The sequence below is a fragment of the Liolophura sinensis genome, chromosome 1 (genome assembly GCF_032854445.1).
Source record: "Liolophura sinensis isolate JHLJ2023 chromosome 1, CUHK_Ljap_v2, whole genome shotgun sequence".
Taxonomy (NCBI): domain Eukaryota; kingdom Metazoa; phylum Mollusca; class Polyplacophora; order Chitonida; family Chitonidae; genus Liolophura; species Liolophura sinensis.
Genome location: NC_088295.1, coordinates 91,129,842 through 91,150,266, shown reverse-complemented (window position 1 = coordinate 91,150,266; position 20,425 = coordinate 91,129,842). Strand labels below are relative to the sequence as shown.

Here is a 20,425-nt window from a genome sequence, read left to right as displayed (position 1 = left end):
GTCCTAATGTTTACTCAGATTGGGACACATGATGTTTCACAGAGACTGTCCGGTTCAATTCAACCAATAACCGACAGGCAGCGTGTGTGTGTGTGGAATAGTTACTTACTAAATTAAACTTACTAAGCAGATTGCAGAAAGGGTCTAACAGCTGACGAAATGATAATAATCTAAATAATACAAAACTAGCGATGTGTTGTCAGGACGGTGGGCAAAGTTGTGCAAGACCAGTTTTGATTAACTGTGTAGAAATACAAAACCACAATCCACCTACATGTATAACGTCGAAGGAGCAAGCTGACAATATAAATTGTACTCGTCCGCTCTTGAACTTATGCCTTGTCGGTAACACTTGTGGAGAACCACACTTCCAGACAATATCCGTGCTCATAGGAGCACAGATCAACAAACAAAAGTGCGACAACATCTGAAAAAAGAACTTAAAAGAACATTTTTTATATATTTGGTTAAGTATATGATCTTTCGTGGATTGCTATTGGCGAGCTTTGTTCCTTGTCATTCTACACCTACTGTGGATAAAGAAGTGCCTCTTGACACTCCTTTTGACTCCGAAAACAGTATGGCTAGTGTTTGCATTTTTCTATTGAAGTGGCGTAATTACATTAGAAACGAAAATGAAAACCTCCCATAGCGCTGCACCGCGAATTAGTGCTTTCCAGATGACCATCAGATACATTTCAGTTGAAGTGCAAGAGGCGCTGACGTTGAAAATATTAGTACCTCAACTTCTAAAATGATGGCTGTTGAGTCCTTGTTAATATTTGTAGCCCAATGTGTAAGACGACTCTACTAAGCTTTAGGCCTTCGTAAAATTGACTACCGTGTACGTCCAGTCACCAGAACGAATCAGAGATTCGTAATGCTGACTTCCATCTGTGTACGCTGACTGTATTGAGTGTAAGTCCTCCGTAATACTGACTATTCTCTGTTTACGCTGACCGTATTGAGTGCAATTCTTTCGTAATACGGACAACCATCTGTGTACGCTGACTGTATTGAGTGTACGGACTACCACTTGTGTATGTTAACCGTGTAATGTATAAGTCCATCACAATACTAACTTTACCACCATGTATATACTTTTACTGTACTCTGTCGAAAACATATCATGATGTTGGATATAACATTTTCGATGCCGAACGGAAACATTTACTACGTTATAGAACAACAATTTGTAAAACGTTACAACTGTTTTCCGTATTATAACTGTTTACAACCCTATAATCTAGCTTTATGTCGCCTAGTGGAAATCATGACTAGGCGCAACATTATGTTGCCCATTGTAAATCATCACTCGGCGTAACATTGTTTCGCCTAGTGCAAATCATCACTCGGTGTAACATTATGTTGTCTAGTTCAAAACATTACTCGGCATAACATTATGTTGCCTATGGCAAAGTATCACTCAGCGTAACAATGTGTTGCCTGGTGTAAATCATCACTAGACACAACATTATGTCGCCTAGTAGAAATTATGACTAGGCGCAACATTATGTTGCCCATTGTAAATCATCACTCGGCGTAACATTGTGTCGCCTAGTCCAAATCATCAGTCGGTGTAACCTTATGTTGCCTAGCTCAAATCATTACTCAGCGTAACATTATGTTGCCTTGGGCAAAGTTTCACTCGGCGTAACATTGTGTCGCCCGGTGAAAAACCTTCGTAATACTGACTACCATCTGTGTACGCTGAATGTATCGAGTGTAAGCTCTTCCTAATGCTTACCGCCGTCTGTGTATGCTGACGGTATCGAGTGTAAGTCTTTCGTAATACTGACTACCATCTGTGTACGTTGACAATATTGAGTGTAAATCATTTGTAATACTGACTACCATTTGCGTATGTTGACTGTATCGAGTGTACGTCTTACGTAATACTGACTACCATCTGTGTACGCTGATTGTACCGAGTGTAAGTCTTACGTAATACTGATGACCATTTCCGTATCTTTACTGTATTTAGTGTAAGTGCTTCTCAATGCTGACTAACTTCTGTGTATGATGACGGTATTGAATGCAGGTCCTTGGTAATACTGACTACCATCTGTACGCTGACTGTATTGAATGTAAGTCCTTCGTAATACTGACTTCCAATATGTGTACGCTGACTGTATCGAGTGCAAATCCTTCGAAATACTGACTTCCATCTGTGTAGGCTGACTGTATTGAGTGTAAGTCCTTCGTAATACTGACTACAGTCTGTGTACGCTAACTGTATTGAGTGTTAGTCCTTCGTAATACGGAGTACCAGATGTGTATGTTTACTGTATTGAGTGTGATTCCTTTGTAATACTGACTACCATCTGTGTACGCTGACTGTATTGAGTGTAAATCTTTCGTAATACTGACCACCATCTGTGTACGCTAACTGTATTTAGTGTAAGTCTTTTGTAATACAGACTACCATCCCTGTACGCTGACTGTATTGAGTGTAAGTCTTTTGTAATACTGACTATCCTCTGTTTACGCTGACTGTATTGAGTGCAATTCTTTCGTAATATGGACTACCATCTGTGTACGCTGACTGTACTGAGTGTACGGACTACCCCTTGTGTATGTTAAGTGCGTCATGTTTAAGTCCTTCACAATGCTAACCTACCACCATGTATATACGGTAACTGTACTCAAAACGATTTCATAATGTTGGATATAACATTTTCGATGCAGAACGGAAACATTTACAACATTATAGAGCAACAATTTACAACTGTTTTCCGCATTATAACTGTTCACAACCCTGTAATCTAGCATTATGTCGCCTAGTGGAAATCATAACTAGGCGCAACATTATTTTGCCCATTGTAAATCTTCAACTCGGCGTAACTTTGTGTCGCCAAGTGCAAATCATCACTTAGTGTAACATTATGTTGTTTAGTGCAAATTATCACTCGACGTACCATTATGTGCAAAGTATCACTCGGCGTAACATTGTGTCGCCTGGTGCAAATCATCACTCGGCGTAACATTATGTCGCCCAGTTCAAATCATCACTCAGGGTAACAATTTGTCACCAAGCGCAGATCATTACTTGGCGTAACAATATGTCGCCTGGTGTAAATCAGCACTGGGCGTAACATTACGCTGCATAGTGGAAATCATTACTCGGAGTAATATTATGTTGCCTAGTGTAACTAATTATTGTGCGCAACATTATGTTGTCTCCAGATCAGAGAAACAGTCAACACTAAAATTTTATTGTAAAAAAAAACATTGTTTGAGCTGTATTTTATGAACTAAGTATTGTGCTTCACAATAACGATGCCCTGCGGAGATGCTAAAAACGCAGAGAAGCAGATAACTCTAAAGCTGGAACTACTTCAGACAATTTTAAGTACCATAGAAATGCCATCACAGAGCTCTGCCCGCTTCGCTTTCAGACCCTCGAAATGTTGAGTTAAGGGAGTAAGCGGTATGAGTCATTGGCAACACAGACTGCCATGTTGATCAATGGCAATCGTATCTAGTGTGACCCATTTTTAATACCAACTGCCATATTTGTACATATATTGTAATCGTATCGATATTGACCCATGTGCAATACCCACTACCGTCTATTTACATGTTCGGTAACCGTGTTGAGTGTGAACCATTTGTAATACCGACTACAATCTTTGTACATGTTCGGTAACCGTGTGGAGTGTGAACCATTTGTAATACCGACTGCCATCTATGTAAATGTGTCATCACCGTATCGAGTGTCAACCATTTGTAATACCGTCTACCATATTTTTACCTATATCGTCACCGTATCGAGTGTGAACCATTTGTAATACCGACTGCCATTTATGTACATGTTCGGTAACCATATTCAGTGTGAACCATTTGGAATACTGACTACCATCTATGTACATGTATCGTCAGCATATCGATAGTGACCCATTTGCAATATCCACTGCCATATTTGTACATGTTCGGTAACCGTTTCGATAGTGATCCATTTTGCAATACCCACTACCATCGATGTATATGTTCGGTAACCGTATGGAGTGTGAACCATTTGTAATACCTACTACCATATATGTACAAGTATGGTAGCCGTATCGAGAGTGACCCATTTGTAATACTGTCTACCTTTTGTGTATATGTATCGTAACCGAATCGAGTGCGACCCATTTGCAATACCGACTACCAATTGTGTACATGTATCGTAACCGTATCGAGAGCGACCCCTTTGTAGTACATACAACAATTTGTGTATATGAACGATAACCGTATCGAGAATGACCCATTTCTAATACGGACCACAATTTGTGTACATGAACAATAACAGTACCGAGAAAGACCCATTTGCAATACCGACCATCGTTTGTGTAAATGCATCGAATACCATTTGTCTACATGTATCGTAACCGTATCGAGAGTGACCCATTTGCAATGCGGCCTACCATTTTTGTACACGTATCGTAACCGTATCGAGAGTGACCCACTGTAATACCGACTAAATCTATGTACATGTATTATAACCGTATCGAGAGTGACCCATTTGTAATACCAACTGCCATTGGACAATTTTAAGTACCATAGAAATGCCATCATAGAGCTCTGCCCGCTTCGCTTTCAGACCTTCAAAATGTTAAGTTAAGATAGAAAGCGGTATGAGTCAAAGGCAACACAGACTGCCATGCTGATCAATAGTAATCGTATCTAGTGTGACCCACTTGTAATACCAACTGCCATATTTGTACATGTATTGTAACCGTATCGATATTGACCCATGTGCAATACTCACTATCATCTATTTACATGTTCGATAACCGTATCGAGTGTGAACCATTTGTAATACAGACTACTATCTTTGAACATGTTCGGTAACCGTTTCGAGTGTGACCCATTTGTAATACCGACAACCATTTGTGTACATGAACCGTGGCCGTGTGGAGTGTGACCCATATGTAATACCGACTACCATTTGTTTGCATGTATCGTAACCGTATCGATAGTGACTCATTTGTAATCCCGACTATCATTTACATGCATGTATCGTAAATGTACTGATAGCGACTCATTTGTAATACCCACTACAATTTGTGTACATGCACCGTCACCGTACCGAGAGTGAGCCATTTATAAAACTGACTACCATCTGTGTACGTGTTAGTAACCGCATCCAATGTAGATCACTTGCAATGGCAACTACCAGCTATGTACATGTACGCCATTGGTCATACTTCACTCTCATTTCTGTACGGTCAGCACACCGAGTGCCCCGCAGTGACTATATCATATACAGGTCTTTACACCTGTATTGAAAGATTTTTTTTTTGGTATTAAGATTCTAATTTAAAGGGCTAGCAGAGTGAGCATCATGTAGCAAGCGTAAACTGAGAACAGTTTGTGATCCCCGAACCAGAGAATCGCGAAAATGTCAGTAAAATAAATACCAGTGGGCCTACCTTCCCATTAACAAAATGACAGCAGATTTTTTCCGATGGTTCTCAGTATCATAAGTTGAGGAAACCTGAGTGGTACAAAACTAGAATCTGCAAATTCATAGTCCAAGACGGGTTTCGAACCGGCACCCCATGATCCAGAATTTTAAAGGGAAGCGCCTTTATACACCACGCCACAGCCCACTTCAACATATTGTGAGAGACACACAGTGTCACGAAAAGGATTTGTGCATTCAACCACAAGACAAATCTCAGCTTACTCTTTGCAGCAACCGCATGCTTCTGTACATCGCAGATGCCGAGACACATTGTGAGATATACAAATAATATGATAACATCACAATGTCAGCAACAATGCCATATAAAATCGGTCTTTAAATTGTTTTAATTAAGGACTCAGATTTTCAATGCATTCAACATGAGCGGACTGGCTTACCTATGTGTGTGGGTATATTTTTAATGTCCTGGCTGGTGTTCAGCTGAGAGATATTTTTAGCATTTTGAATGGTATCCTTTATACATGTCTGAACTTTATTCTTATGTGCATATTCATGGTTTATTCTGTTCTGACAACTTGTAATTACAGGTACTGCTATGAAAGATGCAGTGCACTTTTACCTAATTTCTTTTTTTGTATAATTTTGTTTGAAAAGTTCACTTGTCGCAGATTGTTACAAAAACGTTTACCTGTGTTTACGCATTTGTGTGACCAATAATTAAAATTTTTGTTATATATCACCTTTATCTTCTGTTGTAAGACTTTCTCGTTAAATTTCTTGATGAGCTTTAAGATAATTCTAGCCTCTTTCCAAAGAAGTGAAAAGTTTAAATATGGCCTGTTCGCGGCTTTACAATGCGAGGTCATGGAAAATCTGTCAGTTTATCAAGGTCCGTGGATTTCCTCTGGACTGTGTCCATTTTCCGCCTTCAAATACTGCCGTCTAATTTTTTGAATGAAGTAATCCTGGTACGGCATGAACACCAATCAGTCATTCTAGTTATATCGGATACTTTTCACATGAAGTTGCTACTTGTGTGTATTGTTTACAAACATACAAATTGCCATGCTGTTAATCTCCAGTAATATAAGGCGTTTAGGCAGCTGTACATATGCGTACACAGTGGAAAGTACTGGTCACTAAATTGCCGTCAGTTTTGTTGTAGATTTACAGTCGTTCCAGATCTTCCAATGAACTTTTATTCATGGAATACTTACTGCTGAAATTACAGTATTAATGGCTATAAATGTAAGGCTGGCCTGCCATAAAGACTGAAACCTGCAATAATTGCTGAGGGACTATCGCACACTAGTGCTGTATGGAACCTGCCATAATTGGTGAGAGACTATCGCACACTAATGCTGTATGTAACTTGACATAATTGGCTTGGGAATACTGCACACTAATGCTGTATGTAACCTGCCATAATTGGTGAGGGACTACTGCACACTAGTACTGTATGGAACCTGCCATAATTGGTGAGGGACTATTGCAAACTAGTGCTGTATGGAACCTGCCATGATTGGTGAGGGATTACTGCACACTAGTGCTGTATGGAACCAGCCATAATTGGTGTGGGACTATTGCACACTAGTGCTGTATGGAACCTGCTATACTTGGTGAGGGACTACTGCACACTAGTGCTGTGTGGAACCTGCCATAATTGGTGAGGGATTACTGCACACTAGTGCTGTATGGAACCTGCCATAATTGGTGAGGGACTATGGCACACTAGTGCTGTATGGAGCCTGCCATAATTGGTAAGGGACTATTGCACACTAGTGCTGTATGGAACCTGCCATAATTGGTGAGGGACTACTGCACACTAGTGCTGTATGGAGCCTGCCATTATTTGCGAATGACTATTGCACATTAGTGCTGTATGAAACCTGCCATAATTGGTGAGGGACTTCTGCACACTAGTGCTGTATGGAACCTGCCATAATTGGTGAGGGACTACTGCACACTAGTACTGTATGGAACCTGCCATAATTGGTGAGGGATAATTTGAATACTGATTTCACTCAGTCAACTAGAACATGTCTTGCTTCTCCCAACATCAATGAAAACTGATAACTGCTTCTGTTTGCATAATTCCGTCCTATTTTCGTACATTATATACTTTGTTCTTATGGTAGTTTGTTTTAAACCTTGCCTTGGGAATAGGCCTTACGCTTATTCACCTTCAACGTTCATCTTGGTTGACGACTATAATATAAATATCTATAAATGTCGAGGCATAGATTTACTTTACATCTAGAGACCTCGTAATTCTTCAGTGGCAATTAATATAACTTTGCATGATATTTAGTATACATTTATAATAAAGCACTGTATTATTGCAGACAAGCATACTGCAAATCCTCATCTGTAACCAATATATTTTTGCTTTCAAATGTGCTGTGAACCTCTGATCATTTTCACTAGGTTTTACTGGTAATTTGCAGTTGACATCTAAAGTGACAAGGCGAACAAGGGGCGCTGAAATATACAGTTAAATTTACTGGTCACAATGTTGCCAGCACTTTATGCTGTAAAACAGTACGAGTTTTTACAGTTTAAACTTCACCCAAATAATGTATGTATGCTTGAAGTTTTATGTCGCACTTAACAAATTTTCATTGATATGAAAACGCAGTCATAAGGTGTGTGTACATATACATGTACTGTGCCTCTTTGTGGTAGGACGAGTCCATGTCCCCAAAGTCTTGCCGCCACTGAAGTATCATGTCGAAGACAGCAGAAATGACACACAACCCAGTGACGTTATGCTGATACCGGATCAACCAGTTCTGTTTCCTTGGACGTTTCAGTGGTGAAGGCTAAGGGAGACAGCAACAAGTGCTTTTTTAAAGTTTTTGGTATGACCCGACGCCCGATTTCATCCCAAGTCTCCCGAATTCGAGGCGAACGTTCAAACCATTAGGCCACCGAAGAGTTTCCAAGTAAGTGAGTGAGTGAGTGCTTCGGTTTAACGTCGTACTTAACAACTTTTCAGTCATATGATACCGAAGGAATTTTTAGAGTGCATGTAATGTGCCTCCTTGTTGCAGGACGGATTTCTACCGCTCTTTTATCTAGTGCTGCTTCATTGAGACGGCTTACCGAAGGCAAGTAAGCCAACCCGCTCGAGCTACTATACTAATACCATATACCAGTCGTTGCACTATCCCTTTCATGCCGAATGCCAAGTGAAGAAGTTACCAGTTCCTCTTTTAAGGTCTTAGGTGTGACACGACCCAGGATTGATTCTATGTCCCCAAGTAATGTCAGGTGTAACCTTGTAACCTTACAGTTGCGTGCTTTTCTCCTTTTGTTTTTCTTTTTGCAATCTGCACACACGGTGTATATTCATGCACTACCAAGAGTACATATGGCATGCCTATTTTCCTTGAGCTTGAATGTGCAAGTCTGTAACATAGATCAAAGAAGAAGATAGTACCAGTGTGAAATTATGTTTTATTTTCAAATACATAAAATTGTTTAATTGGTGCCAAAAATCTTAGACTGTGTTTCCGCGGACATGCGACTGCGTTTGGGATTGTGTTACTTTATGCAATTACTTTACGCTTCAATTACAGCTTTCCACGCCCCATGCGTTGGTATCTGCGATTCTACTACGCCGCCAGTTCTATTACCTTTACGTTAACGTGTGCGTTACAAAATCCCACCGATTCCGTGGAAGCACTCCAGCGTAGTGTGTGTGTGTCCCTTTCTTAGAAGAATTAACGAGTAATCGAAAACGAAATCCCGTGTCCGTGGAAACACAACATTACAGTAGATCCGATTGGAAGCTGTTTTCAGGTACAAGCAGCTGGTTCTTTGTGCCAGTCGTTCATTATTCTAGCAATAGTGAAACAGTTAGGCAAGACGGTTAGGTTTATTGTTGCAAAGCAGTTATCCAGCAAACATATCATGAAATCAAAAAGGACTGGATTTATTTATGGCCATTTCCGTTTCCATTGCCATTGCCATTTCCATTGCCGTTGCCATTACCATTACCGTTGCCATTTCCATTGCCATTTCCGTTGCCGTTGCCGTTGCCGTTGCCATTTCCGTTTCCATTGCCGTTGCCGTTGTCATTACCATTGCCGTTGCCATTTCCGTTTCCATTGCCGTTGCCATTACCATTGCCATTGCCATTACCATTTCCATTGCCATTTCGGTCTCGGTCGCAATAACAATCAGAGTTATCCCAGCATTCGTTTTCATCGTTTCGTTTCCGATCTTTACAGCTAGCACGTCCGTTATATCCGTATCCCCTTCCGTTTCCGTTGTTCCCGTTGTTCCCGTTCCCGTTGTTCCCGTTCTTTCCATTACCATTTTTCCCATTGCCGTTATCCCCGTAGCCGTTGTCTTCACAATGTACCGGGGAACAGTCTCTTGTGTTTTTTTCTATCAGGCGACCGTTCAAAGGCTGAGTAGGCCGGAAATTATCAACAAGAGGTCCACCTTCTTCCGAAAGCACATTATTCCGAAACGTACGTAACTGAAAACGAGACAAGCAAGACAACTTCACATAAATGTACAGACACATTGGTGTCATGTTCTAACTAATACAATTAAACAGGCATGTACCCAGCCTGTATTTGCCATCAGGGGCTCGTCTTACCAACCAGTCGCATCCCGCGCCTGGCATAATATCCATGGCACCTGTCCCTCTGATAACTTGATCAGGTCCATGTAGATGGTCCAGATGACACTCTAGCTAACCTAGTTGTTTGATATCTTAGCCAGGTCCTTACTTGTTTCTTTGACATCTTAGCCAGGGACTGGCAGATGGTCCATATGACACTTCAGCTTACCTGTTCCTTTGATATCTTAGCCAGATCCTTGTAGATGGTCCATATGACACTCTGGAAACACGGTGGGGTGGTTAGACTGCCCCGATATCTGTACCAGCGGCTGATATCATCCGGCAGTAGATTCCTGACCTTGATCGGTTCAATAGTAGTATTGGTACCTAACGCAGAGCATTTAAAACACGTACGATTATGTTTCCAAAAGTGTTTCTTATACTAAGGGAAATCAACAGACTCGACGTTCTTATTCAGTATTTAATTAAATGCACAGAAACAAAAACAATTAAGTCAACGTATTGCCTATAAACTGACTACTAAGAATACATATTCTCAGCAATCGAATTCATCATTTTGTCTGATTATTACCTGGTTCTCGGATGTTACATAGTTGCTTTATTATAGGCTCCAAACCGTCGTTGTCGTCATCGCCGACCTACACAAAACATTGAATGATACAGATATAGATGCTGACAATTTAAAATGTCTGCAAGGTAAGGTAATGATTAAGTAGTATTTCAGAAAATTAAACATCTCTGAATGGGCCAACTGCCCAGTGGTTTTGATCAAACTGATTTCCAATCTCTGATATTAAAGAATGCGAGATACATTTATTTTCTACCTCAGTCTCGTCCAGTGAACGTTCCTTTAAGATGGAATTAAGATAAACAATGTTATATGAACTTGGTATATTCCTAATAAGTTCTTAATAAATGTGCAGACAAAACTTATCTTATTCGTCAGAACTTCGTGTAAACTGACCTCAAATAAGACGGCAATAACGGCTAAACCTTGGGGCCTGTTCTGGGCAGCATCAAAGCTCTCATAGTCGGTAGAATAAAACACCAGGTGCATCTGTAACAAAATCATAAACTTCTCTGAAATCAGCACAATTTTGATTCTGTAAATCGCTATACGTAAGGGTAACCTCACGGAAAACTACCTATATTACTGAAGGACCCGTATGCACCTGCATCTGGAATTTTCGTAGGCCTGATGTGGGTTCACAACATAATTAATACCAGTGTTCGTAGATCACAACACTTGCTGACTTTCTAAGTCATTTTTTTCCCAAAAGCACCTTTAACTGACCTCCATTTAGACGTTGTTTTATGCGTGATAACCAGACGTTATAGTCGACGTCGTTAGCTGGAGCACATCATGTTGTATTCCATCTATCTGTATTAACATATTCGAGTTATCCAGCCTATACACCGATGACTTTGTGTTTGCACTGTGATATAACGCTTATCAATTTGTTCGGTATGGTCTGAGAGAGAGAGAGGGAGAGAGAGAGAGAGAGAGAGAGAGAGAGAGAGAGAGAGAGAGAACGGGTCATTTAGCAGTTCCGACAGAAAATGTTTTTTGAGTGAAAGTGGTGTAGAGCTGGTTGTAAAGGTTACTTCCTGGAATTTACACCAGCACTGTATTGAATATACATACGAAATTCACCCAATCCTCCTGTGCGCTCTGCGTGTGAGTAGGATTTAACAAAACCATCCCCAATGCTCCTGATTAAACTGTAAGTAAGACTTTACCTCAACCTCAAAAAATTCCCCGTTGACGTCGTGTTCTGAGCCTCTACCATCCTCGGCACCTACGTGGAAGTGGAGTTGCTCTAGAACATAACGTTTAGCTGGTAACCCGCCTTCTTTGATGGACAGCGCCTTGTTAAATCCTCTGAGTTGAACTGAAATACGTAACACAGTTTTGGCGTGTGAATCTTATGTACTGGATGCCAGTTGTTTTGCATCACAACCTTTACATTACTTGTCTGACTAAATAATTAGCAATGTTAAAATGCATTAACATTTTATGTTAGGCTGTATGTAAGTATTTACTATACATTGCAGCATTACTCCTAGCGTACTTGTAAGTCACTTGACAACTTTTCGGATCAAGAATAATTTCCTCATTGTGTTACTAAGCCTCAGTACATGCTCGAACTTTCCACATAAAAAAAACATCAAGTGCTGAGCGAAATAGGCAGGCACCTTGTTTGCAGTCTTTATAAAACTAATCTTTTGAAGGAAAGTGGGAAAAATTTCACGTCATCCTTGAACGGGGAACGTACCTTGCTCGCCTGTGTTCAGTAGTGTCAGCTCTTCCTTGGTCTCTTTGTCAAAGTTGATGTAGACTAAGTTATTCAGGGTGGGGTTGGGCACAACATCGTCTGTACAGATGTCCACAGGGGACTGGTTTAGGCCCCCACAGAACCTGAACTCGTCGGCCCATGTGCTCGGATCCGAAGCTGTTTGGTGTATATTTGGTGAAAAAAAATTTGTGTTTTTAAGTTTGGTATTGTTTGGAACAGCTTGTATACATCATTTGTGGATTTTTTGTACTCAGTAGTTGAACTTTTCCATCAATTACCTTCGTTTCTTAACTAGATTACCTTTGCCCTCATAAATGAATGTCCCATTGCATATATACATACAAACCATTGATTGGACTACTGCATATTCAATACTGGTAAACAGTAATCAGTCTAGTTCCCGTATGGTGTATTAACGAGATGTAGGTAAGTGTAAAATGATCAAGGCGGTGTTGTAAGTAAGTGTATAATGATTAAGGAGGTGTTGTAAGTAAGTGTATAATGAATAAGGAGATGTTTTAAGTAGGGAAGATGCTTACCTTCAGACCATCGAAAACCGTTTCCTGGAAAAAGAAGATAAAAAGAACCGAACTATTCAAAATTATAACCTCACATTGACTACATGTAGTAAAAAAACAATGACGTCGTCACTGGAGTGATATGGGGTGGAACCATATACTTGTACTTTCTAAGTATTAAACATGTGGATTAGAACCACATACTTGTACTTCCTAAGTATTAAACATGTGGATTAGAACCATATACTTGTACTTCCTAAGTATTAAACATGCGGATTAGAACCACATACTTGTACTTCCTAAGTATTAAACATGTGGATTAGAACCATATACTTGTACTTCCTAAGTATTAAACATGTGGATTAGAACCATGTTATTCTTTACTAAAGTAGCGCAGCGTAACGTTCGGACGTACGTGGGAAGGTCTGCAAGCAACCTGATTTTCGTGGATTTCCCCTGGGCTGTGCCTGATTTCCTCCCACCATAGGGCTGGCCGCCGTTGTAGAAGTGAAATATTCTTGAGTTCGGCATACCGAGTTCTTTTGAACTCGGTCTTTTGCTACGGAGTTAAGATAATTTTTTTATTCTCCGGGGTGTAACACATAGCGTATAAACATCAAACGCCTTCTCACCAAAATTTACAATGAATATAACACTCTTGGTGGCATATATGATCAGAGCATTCTAAGTACAACTAAGATACCTATAATAGTTTTCCCTGATTCACTGAACACTGATGATGGTTAGGCTTTTATTCTAACTGTTCATCTTAATACTTAAAAGTAGCAAATTACAACCCCTCTCCTTGCCCGGAAACATGGCTTAAGCAGGATTAGGTATATAAAACTATGCAATGATGTTAATTGCAATATATTAGACGTCACTCGTTTAGAATTATTCAAAACGCTGGGTTGTCATCACATTTAACATACAATCACATTAGTATACAATCACAACAGTACAAAGGGGCCAGGCCTCGGGGATGGTTATTCCACCCGCAGAATCCTGGTTTGTGCAGGAGTACAATGTAATTAAAGACGTACAGCATGAAAAGGCGATCCGAAGAACTTTTTAAAGAAGTACAGATAAACTTTTCTCTAAATGGGCAAACTGTACAACTGAAAATTCCGGTTTTTTCTCCCTAACATTTTTTTTTCATACCAAATCATGAATCAGAGCAATAATGAATTAAAGTGACGCCGAAAACCTTCACACAAACTTCATGAGATGTCCCCAATTTGAATACACCTACTATAACAACGAGGGGGGGGGGGGATCCGTGGCTCAGTTGAATAATGACCCAGCGCAGCGTAATGAACCGGAAGCCTCTCACCCATGCGGTCGCTGTGAGTTCAAGTCTAGCTTATGCTGGCTTCCTCTCTGGCCGTACGAGGGAAGGTCTGCAAGCAGCCTGCCGATGGTCATGGGTTTCCCGAGGGCTCTGCCCGATTCCCACCCACCATAATGGTTGCCGCCGTCTTATAAGTGTAAAATTCCTGAGTACGGCGCAAAATACCAATCAAATAAATGAATAATAATGAGATGTTTAAGATTAGAGATTTTATAATACAAGAAACACAAAAAAACATACAGAGCCTTAAATGCATTGTACATCGCATATACATTCGCAGTTTTACCTCATTATTGTGGTGTAAAACTATCTGAGTGAAAAAGTAACAAATTTGCTAAATAAAATAGTGCGTAGAGGAGAAAAAATAATAATAAAAAATATAATAATTTATTAACCATCAATGCAGTAAATGAAAAGAATTTAATGTAACTGCTGAAATAATGTTCTGACTTTCGCAAAAGCTCTTAATGTTGTGGTGATGTTAATCAGCGCACGTGAACGTTTTTGTGTACGCGGCAGTTTGCTTTTCGCTCCATGTGTTTTATTTATTGTTTTTTCTATCACCCGTAGATGTTCAGCTCATTGCTTTAAGCTAAGATTTATTTTATATTTCACACGGCCTTAAAATCTACAATAATTTACCTTGTGCTTTTAATTCACCTAGATTTCAAACAATATTAATCATAATACGACTTTCTACAGTGTTTAAGATACCACATGTATTCCTGCTTACTGATGATACCACATAAACTACTGTTTTCTGATGACAATGCCACATATACTGCTGTTTTCTGATGACGATGCCACATATACTGCTGTTTACTGATGACGATACCACATATCCTGCTGTTTACTAATAACGATACCACATATCCTGCTGTTCATTGATGATTATACCCGATATACTGCTGTTTACTGGTGAAGGTAGAGCATAAACTGCTGTTCACCGATGACGATACCACAAATACTACTGTTCAATGATGACAATACCACATATACTACTGTTTACTAGTGATTATACCCCATGTTCTACTGTTCACTGATAAAGATAGCATATAAACTGCTGTTTACTGTTGACGATACCACATATACTACTGTTTAATGATGACAACCCCACATAAAGAGCTGTTTACTGATGAGGATGCCGCACATACTGCTGTTTACTGATGACTAAATCACATATACTGCTATTTACTGATGACGATACCACATATACTACCGTTTGCTGATGACGATACCACATGTAGGTTTACTGCTGTTTACTAATGACGGTAATCGATATACTGCATTTATAAAGATAAGCACTGATACTGATAAAGATAGCACTATTGTTAACTTATGACAATTGTCAGATATACTGCTGTTTACTAATAAAGATACCACATATACTGCTATTTACTGATGACGATACCACATATACTACCTTTTGCTGATGACGATACCACATGTAGGCTAACTGCTGTTTACTAATGACGGTAACAGATATACTGCTTTTATACTGCGGTTTACTGATAACTATACCACATGTACTATTGTTTACTGATGACGATACCATGTATACTGCTGTTTACTAATGACGATACCACATATACTGCTGTTTAATGATAAATATACCACATATACTACTGTTTACTGATGACGGTGCCAGACAAACCTAATGATTGAAACATTTTTAAGTAGGACGTAAAACCCCGAGAATACATACAAACATGTATACATAAGTACATACATACATGCATGTACATACATACATATATATTTTAGTAAGAAACACTCGTATAAGCATCACCATTCATAATAAAGCCAGCATTACAATGCGTACCATAATCAAAATATAGAGTAACGCCGCACACATGGTCTTGTGAGGAAGTACCGTCAGAATTGCTACCTGTACATATATAAATGAATGTCAAAGAACGATTTATGAGGAAGGGACTGAGCACTTACCGGCGCCGGCCGTACACAGAGCGACAAGATTTGCTAGGGCCAGGAACTGAAAAACAACCATCATGAAGCCAGAGATGTGGAGAAAACTGTCTCCAGCAGGTTATATCGTAGTCTATGCGCCGATGGTCACAAAATCCACTGAACAGCGCTAATCTCTCTACTTTTATACAGACCCAGAGATTACGTATTACGAAAACAAGCATGCGTTGAGCTTTTTATAACACAGTCTAAATTTGAAAATTTGATCTCAATCTCATAAGACCTATTATTAAATGTAATAACTTGGAGCATCATGACATATAGAAATATGGTATAAATGCGTTGTATATATATATATATATATATATATATATATATATATATATATATATATATATATATATATATATATTCTCTCAGGAATTCCCTCTCTCTCTCTAGAGAGATTCTCAATGATCTAAAAGATAATGGGTGTTCGGAAAAGGAATACGCACGATATGGCGTTTATAACACACTATTTTCGAAGAATATTTGCATCATTCGTAGTTCCTTTTGTACCGATTTCTGACAATGAGACGTGTTACGAGAACTTATCTGCTGCAACCTGCGATTAATTTTCCCCCCAGACATTCGTCTTACTCTTTCTTGCTGCAATATTTTAAGTTTAGGATACGTACGTTATACAGACGCTTATGGGATGGAATACTGAGTGCTTTACCTTGTCCATTCTTTGTTTTCGTCCACATTATATCAGTCATGCTGACATCTAGTGCAGAAAGTCTGCATTGTCTAGGCATCACTGTGTTTATTGCAAACAATTTCCATTTACAAGGTAAAATCGTTATGTTAAGACAAAATGATTTGTAATCGCTGTTTTGGGAACACAGGATTTCATCACACCCGAATAACGCAAAACTTGCAACCATAACTGTAGATAATCTCGTGTATGAGACAGAAAACAGACCACTGAAACCAGCTGAATATTCAGCTGTAGTTGTACATTTACATGTAAAGATTACAAACTTTTCAGCTGGGTTGTACATTTACATGTAAGGATTACAGACTTTTCAGCTGGGTTGTACATTTACATGTAAGGATTACAGACTTTTCAGCTGGGTTGTACATTTACATGTAAGGATTACAAATTTTTCAGATGGGTTGTACATTTACATGTAAGGATTACAAGCTTTTCAGCTGGGTTGTACATTTACATGTAAGGATTACAAACTTTTCAGCTGGGTTGATATCAGTTTGTCAAAAGAGTGTACGTCTAGCTGTGTATTTCTTTTATTTACACCCATTATTACGGTGAGATAAGGTTGATTTGCTCAGGTAAGTAAACGTTCGTGTCATTTCCTTACCTGTAATCTACAAGACTGAAAACTACAATGTGAGAGCAAACCTTTGATAAGATTCCTTCACCTTTCATCAAGAACTTTAATTGAGAGTTCCTCCAAACACTAAGATTAGGGATTCAATTATCCCGTATTACTATTTGCAGAGTGTAAATGTTTACTTTAAAGTTAAACAAAACAGAAAAAATAGCATTATAAAGTGTATGTCCGACAAAATACTTTTTTAAGCGAGATAAATTTTTTTCTAATTTTTACAACCTACTAAATTGCTTTTAAAACACTGGACACTTGAGTGGCCTTTCTGACCATATTGTGAACAGTGTCATCACATAAGTTTTTTGCCACTTCATAAATGTAGTCTTTTGAACTACTACATTAAAATGCAAAGGGCATACTTGTATACATCCACAAATGCATTAACTGAATAGACCCTAAAGCAAATTATTTCTTAATGGATATATCATTCGTTGATGAAAGCAATACAATCCAAATGGAGCAGTTAGACATCTCTCATTGTTTTGATGATGACTCTGAACCCTTGATATCGCAAGAAGATTAGGTTCGAGGAAAATTCTACAACGAACGGTGGACATCATACAACAGGGCTTTTTTCAAAAGCAAATTTCAAAAGTGCAACATGACTTCTAGCTCAGCAGCGTTTTCCCCATAACAAAGACTGTTTTATCCAAAGGTGCTTGTGATTAACCTCTAACTATCACTTGAAGATTTTTTAGGGTTTCACCAATATTCCAGAGCATTCCATCCAAAACGTTGTTTAACAGATCTCAGCCTATTCGCTTTTTGGACAAGAAATTGTGCACGTACTGCCTGAAAGCAGTAAGGCAGACAAAGATGTCTCAAGGATTATCACGTAGATGCAGTTGTTCTCTAATGAACGAAAACAAACGAATCTCCTGTCCACTTTGCTTATCTTGGTGCCGATGGCAACATACTGAGAACAGCAATCCAAAAACTTGACCAAAGAACATTTGCCCTATACAAGACGAACCCCGTTGTTGCAGTCCTGCATTAGAAGTTCTGTGTTAATCCATAATCATTCATTTATTCCTCCAGAAGTAGGGGGGAGGGGACAGAAATACGCTGTAGGATTTAATGAAAACGTACAATGGAAACTTCTTCTTATGAGGAATGTTCTCCTTGTAAATCAAACATATTTAACATCAAGGTCAAAACGTCCACATACAATCATGTTTCAGAGTGAGTGGCATGAATCACCTTCCCGTTTTTCGGATGAGAATAGATATCTTCTGTGTGCAGACAGCTCGACCAGACAACAAACCAGTGACTGCGAACACCCAGGATTCTGTAATTCAAGTCACCATGCAATTAAGACATTTAATTAAGGAGCAAGATGTTGATTAAACATCCATAACAACCACTGACAGATAATTGAGAGTCTGAAAGTCCCTAAGAAAGAGTCAAAAATCTTGCTGTTTTCGTTGGTGCTTGGGGGTATAGAAAACTGCTGACGCAATCCTTCTCGCCAATGTAGCTCACCACCCTTCCCCCAACCCATAGAAGGCTAAGATGTCACATTTCGTCAGAAAATCTGCCATTACGTTTGAAAAGATTAGATTAGCTTGAATTAGTAAAGAAAGTATTCCTTAAGGTTAACACTCTGGTCCTGAGTTGATTGGGCTTTCAAATAGCGCTGTCATTGTATGACTTGGTAATATATGAGTTGGCACATTGAACAATAATTGTGTTTATCAAAGGGAGCATAAACCAGAAAAAGCTACCAATCTGCTAGGGCTATCCTATCAAAACATGTACTAAAGACATGTACGAACTTAAAAATAGCAAGGACATTTGGTCACCATGAGTGGCACCAATATGGACTAATATAGCCGGTATACAATGCGCAGCGGATTATTTCTATAGGTCAAATTTTTGAGGACTCAAAAATCAACTGTGAATGTGATTCTGCAGTAAATAAAGCAACGAAGAAAAAACTCAGGATACTGCAACAGAGTAGCATCATGTCGTAGATGCTCTACGGTAACAAAATCGATGCTTGCTAGTTTCCAAGTTTTTATTTCATCAACAATACTGCAAATTTCACCCGGAGAGAGCAAAGGAAGAATTGAATTGTCACAACGGTACGACAAGTACGTTTTTGTATCAATGTTATACACAGCTTAATAAAATTTAGTTTTAGTAAGTTAGCAGTTTTAGTCTCCCACCTGTCTGTATTTTCAGTGCGACTGCATAAACACTGTGCTGGGACAGAACAGCAAATCCTTGTGTTCTTTATCACTGTGGCTGAAGTGCTTTTCGTAGAAAGGTAGAGAGTGTTGGTAATCAAACTTATACACTATTGTGATGTAAAGAAATGACTGCAAGTTATTGTATGGCAAGACAAAACTGTAGACCTACTGCAATTTTCTCTGTAAAGTATTTGCAGCACTTTTATCTGTTTTAAAATACGACTAAATGTTGTGTATAAGCCTATACACTTGGAGATGCATCTTTTGCCTGAAGGCATCCATGCGCCGTCATGACTCATTAAATGATTAACATGACGACCATGGCAACAGCCTGATTTCTGTAACTGGACTAGACTATAGCAATATACACACACGAATATATCCAATGGTAAATGGCATCTCCATATTTCTTACCCATACACGTAAGCCCTGATTCTTCACTTTTCACTTTTTTGCACGTCGTGTATCGTACTATTGTCAAAGTTAACACACACATTTTATACGAAAAGACTTTTTTGAAACAATGTGTCGGTAATGGATCATTTGATTGATGACGCATTACAGACTTACAACCACATATCAAGACTATGCCAATCTAAAACAGTTTAATGCCTTCCGAGGAATGATGAAAAATCACTTAGTTACCTTAACTTCCTAACTCAGAGTAACCCTTAGAATTCGGTCTGATGGTACGTTTAGCATGTTGACATTGGATCTATACCGTAATCATGTCGTTAGATACC

The 20,425-nt window shown here is 39.1% G+C and overlaps 1 protein-coding gene across 1 annotated transcript; it reads right to left on the bottom strand.

The window, feature by feature from the left end:
• Window positions 1-9,347: 9,347 nt before the first annotated feature.
• Window positions 9,348-16,181, bottom strand: LOC135465560 (carbonic anhydrase 2-like). Its single transcript, XM_064742809.1, has 8 exons — window positions 16,121-16,181; window positions 12,844-12,867; window positions 12,284-12,460; window positions 11,748-11,899; window positions 10,972-11,064; window positions 10,579-10,645; window positions 10,216-10,373; window positions 9,348-9,899 (listed from the first exon to the last, which is right to left on the bottom strand). Exons 1-8 carry the CDS (start codon window positions 16,179-16,181, stop codon window positions 9,348-9,350), a joined length of 1,284 nt encoding a protein of 427 aa, XP_064598879.1.
• Between the last annotated feature and the right edge of the window lie 4,244 nt (window positions 16,182-20,425).

Excerpts from the sequence above, each read along its gene's own strand:
- LOC135465560 (XM_064742809.1), bottom strand. The coding sequence starts at position 16,181 with ATGGTTGTTTTTCAGTTCCTGGCCCTAGCAAATCTTGTCGCTCTGTGT. Across the intron at positions 11,900-12,283 it reads ACTGAACACAGGCGAGCAAG|TTCAACTCAGAGGATTTAAC; the intron begins GTACGTTCCCCG and ends TACGTATTTCAG. Across the intron at positions 11,065-11,747 it reads GGGAATTTTTTGAGGTTGAG|ATGCACCTGGTGTTTTATTC; the intron begins GTAAAGTCTTAC and ends ATTTTGTTACAG.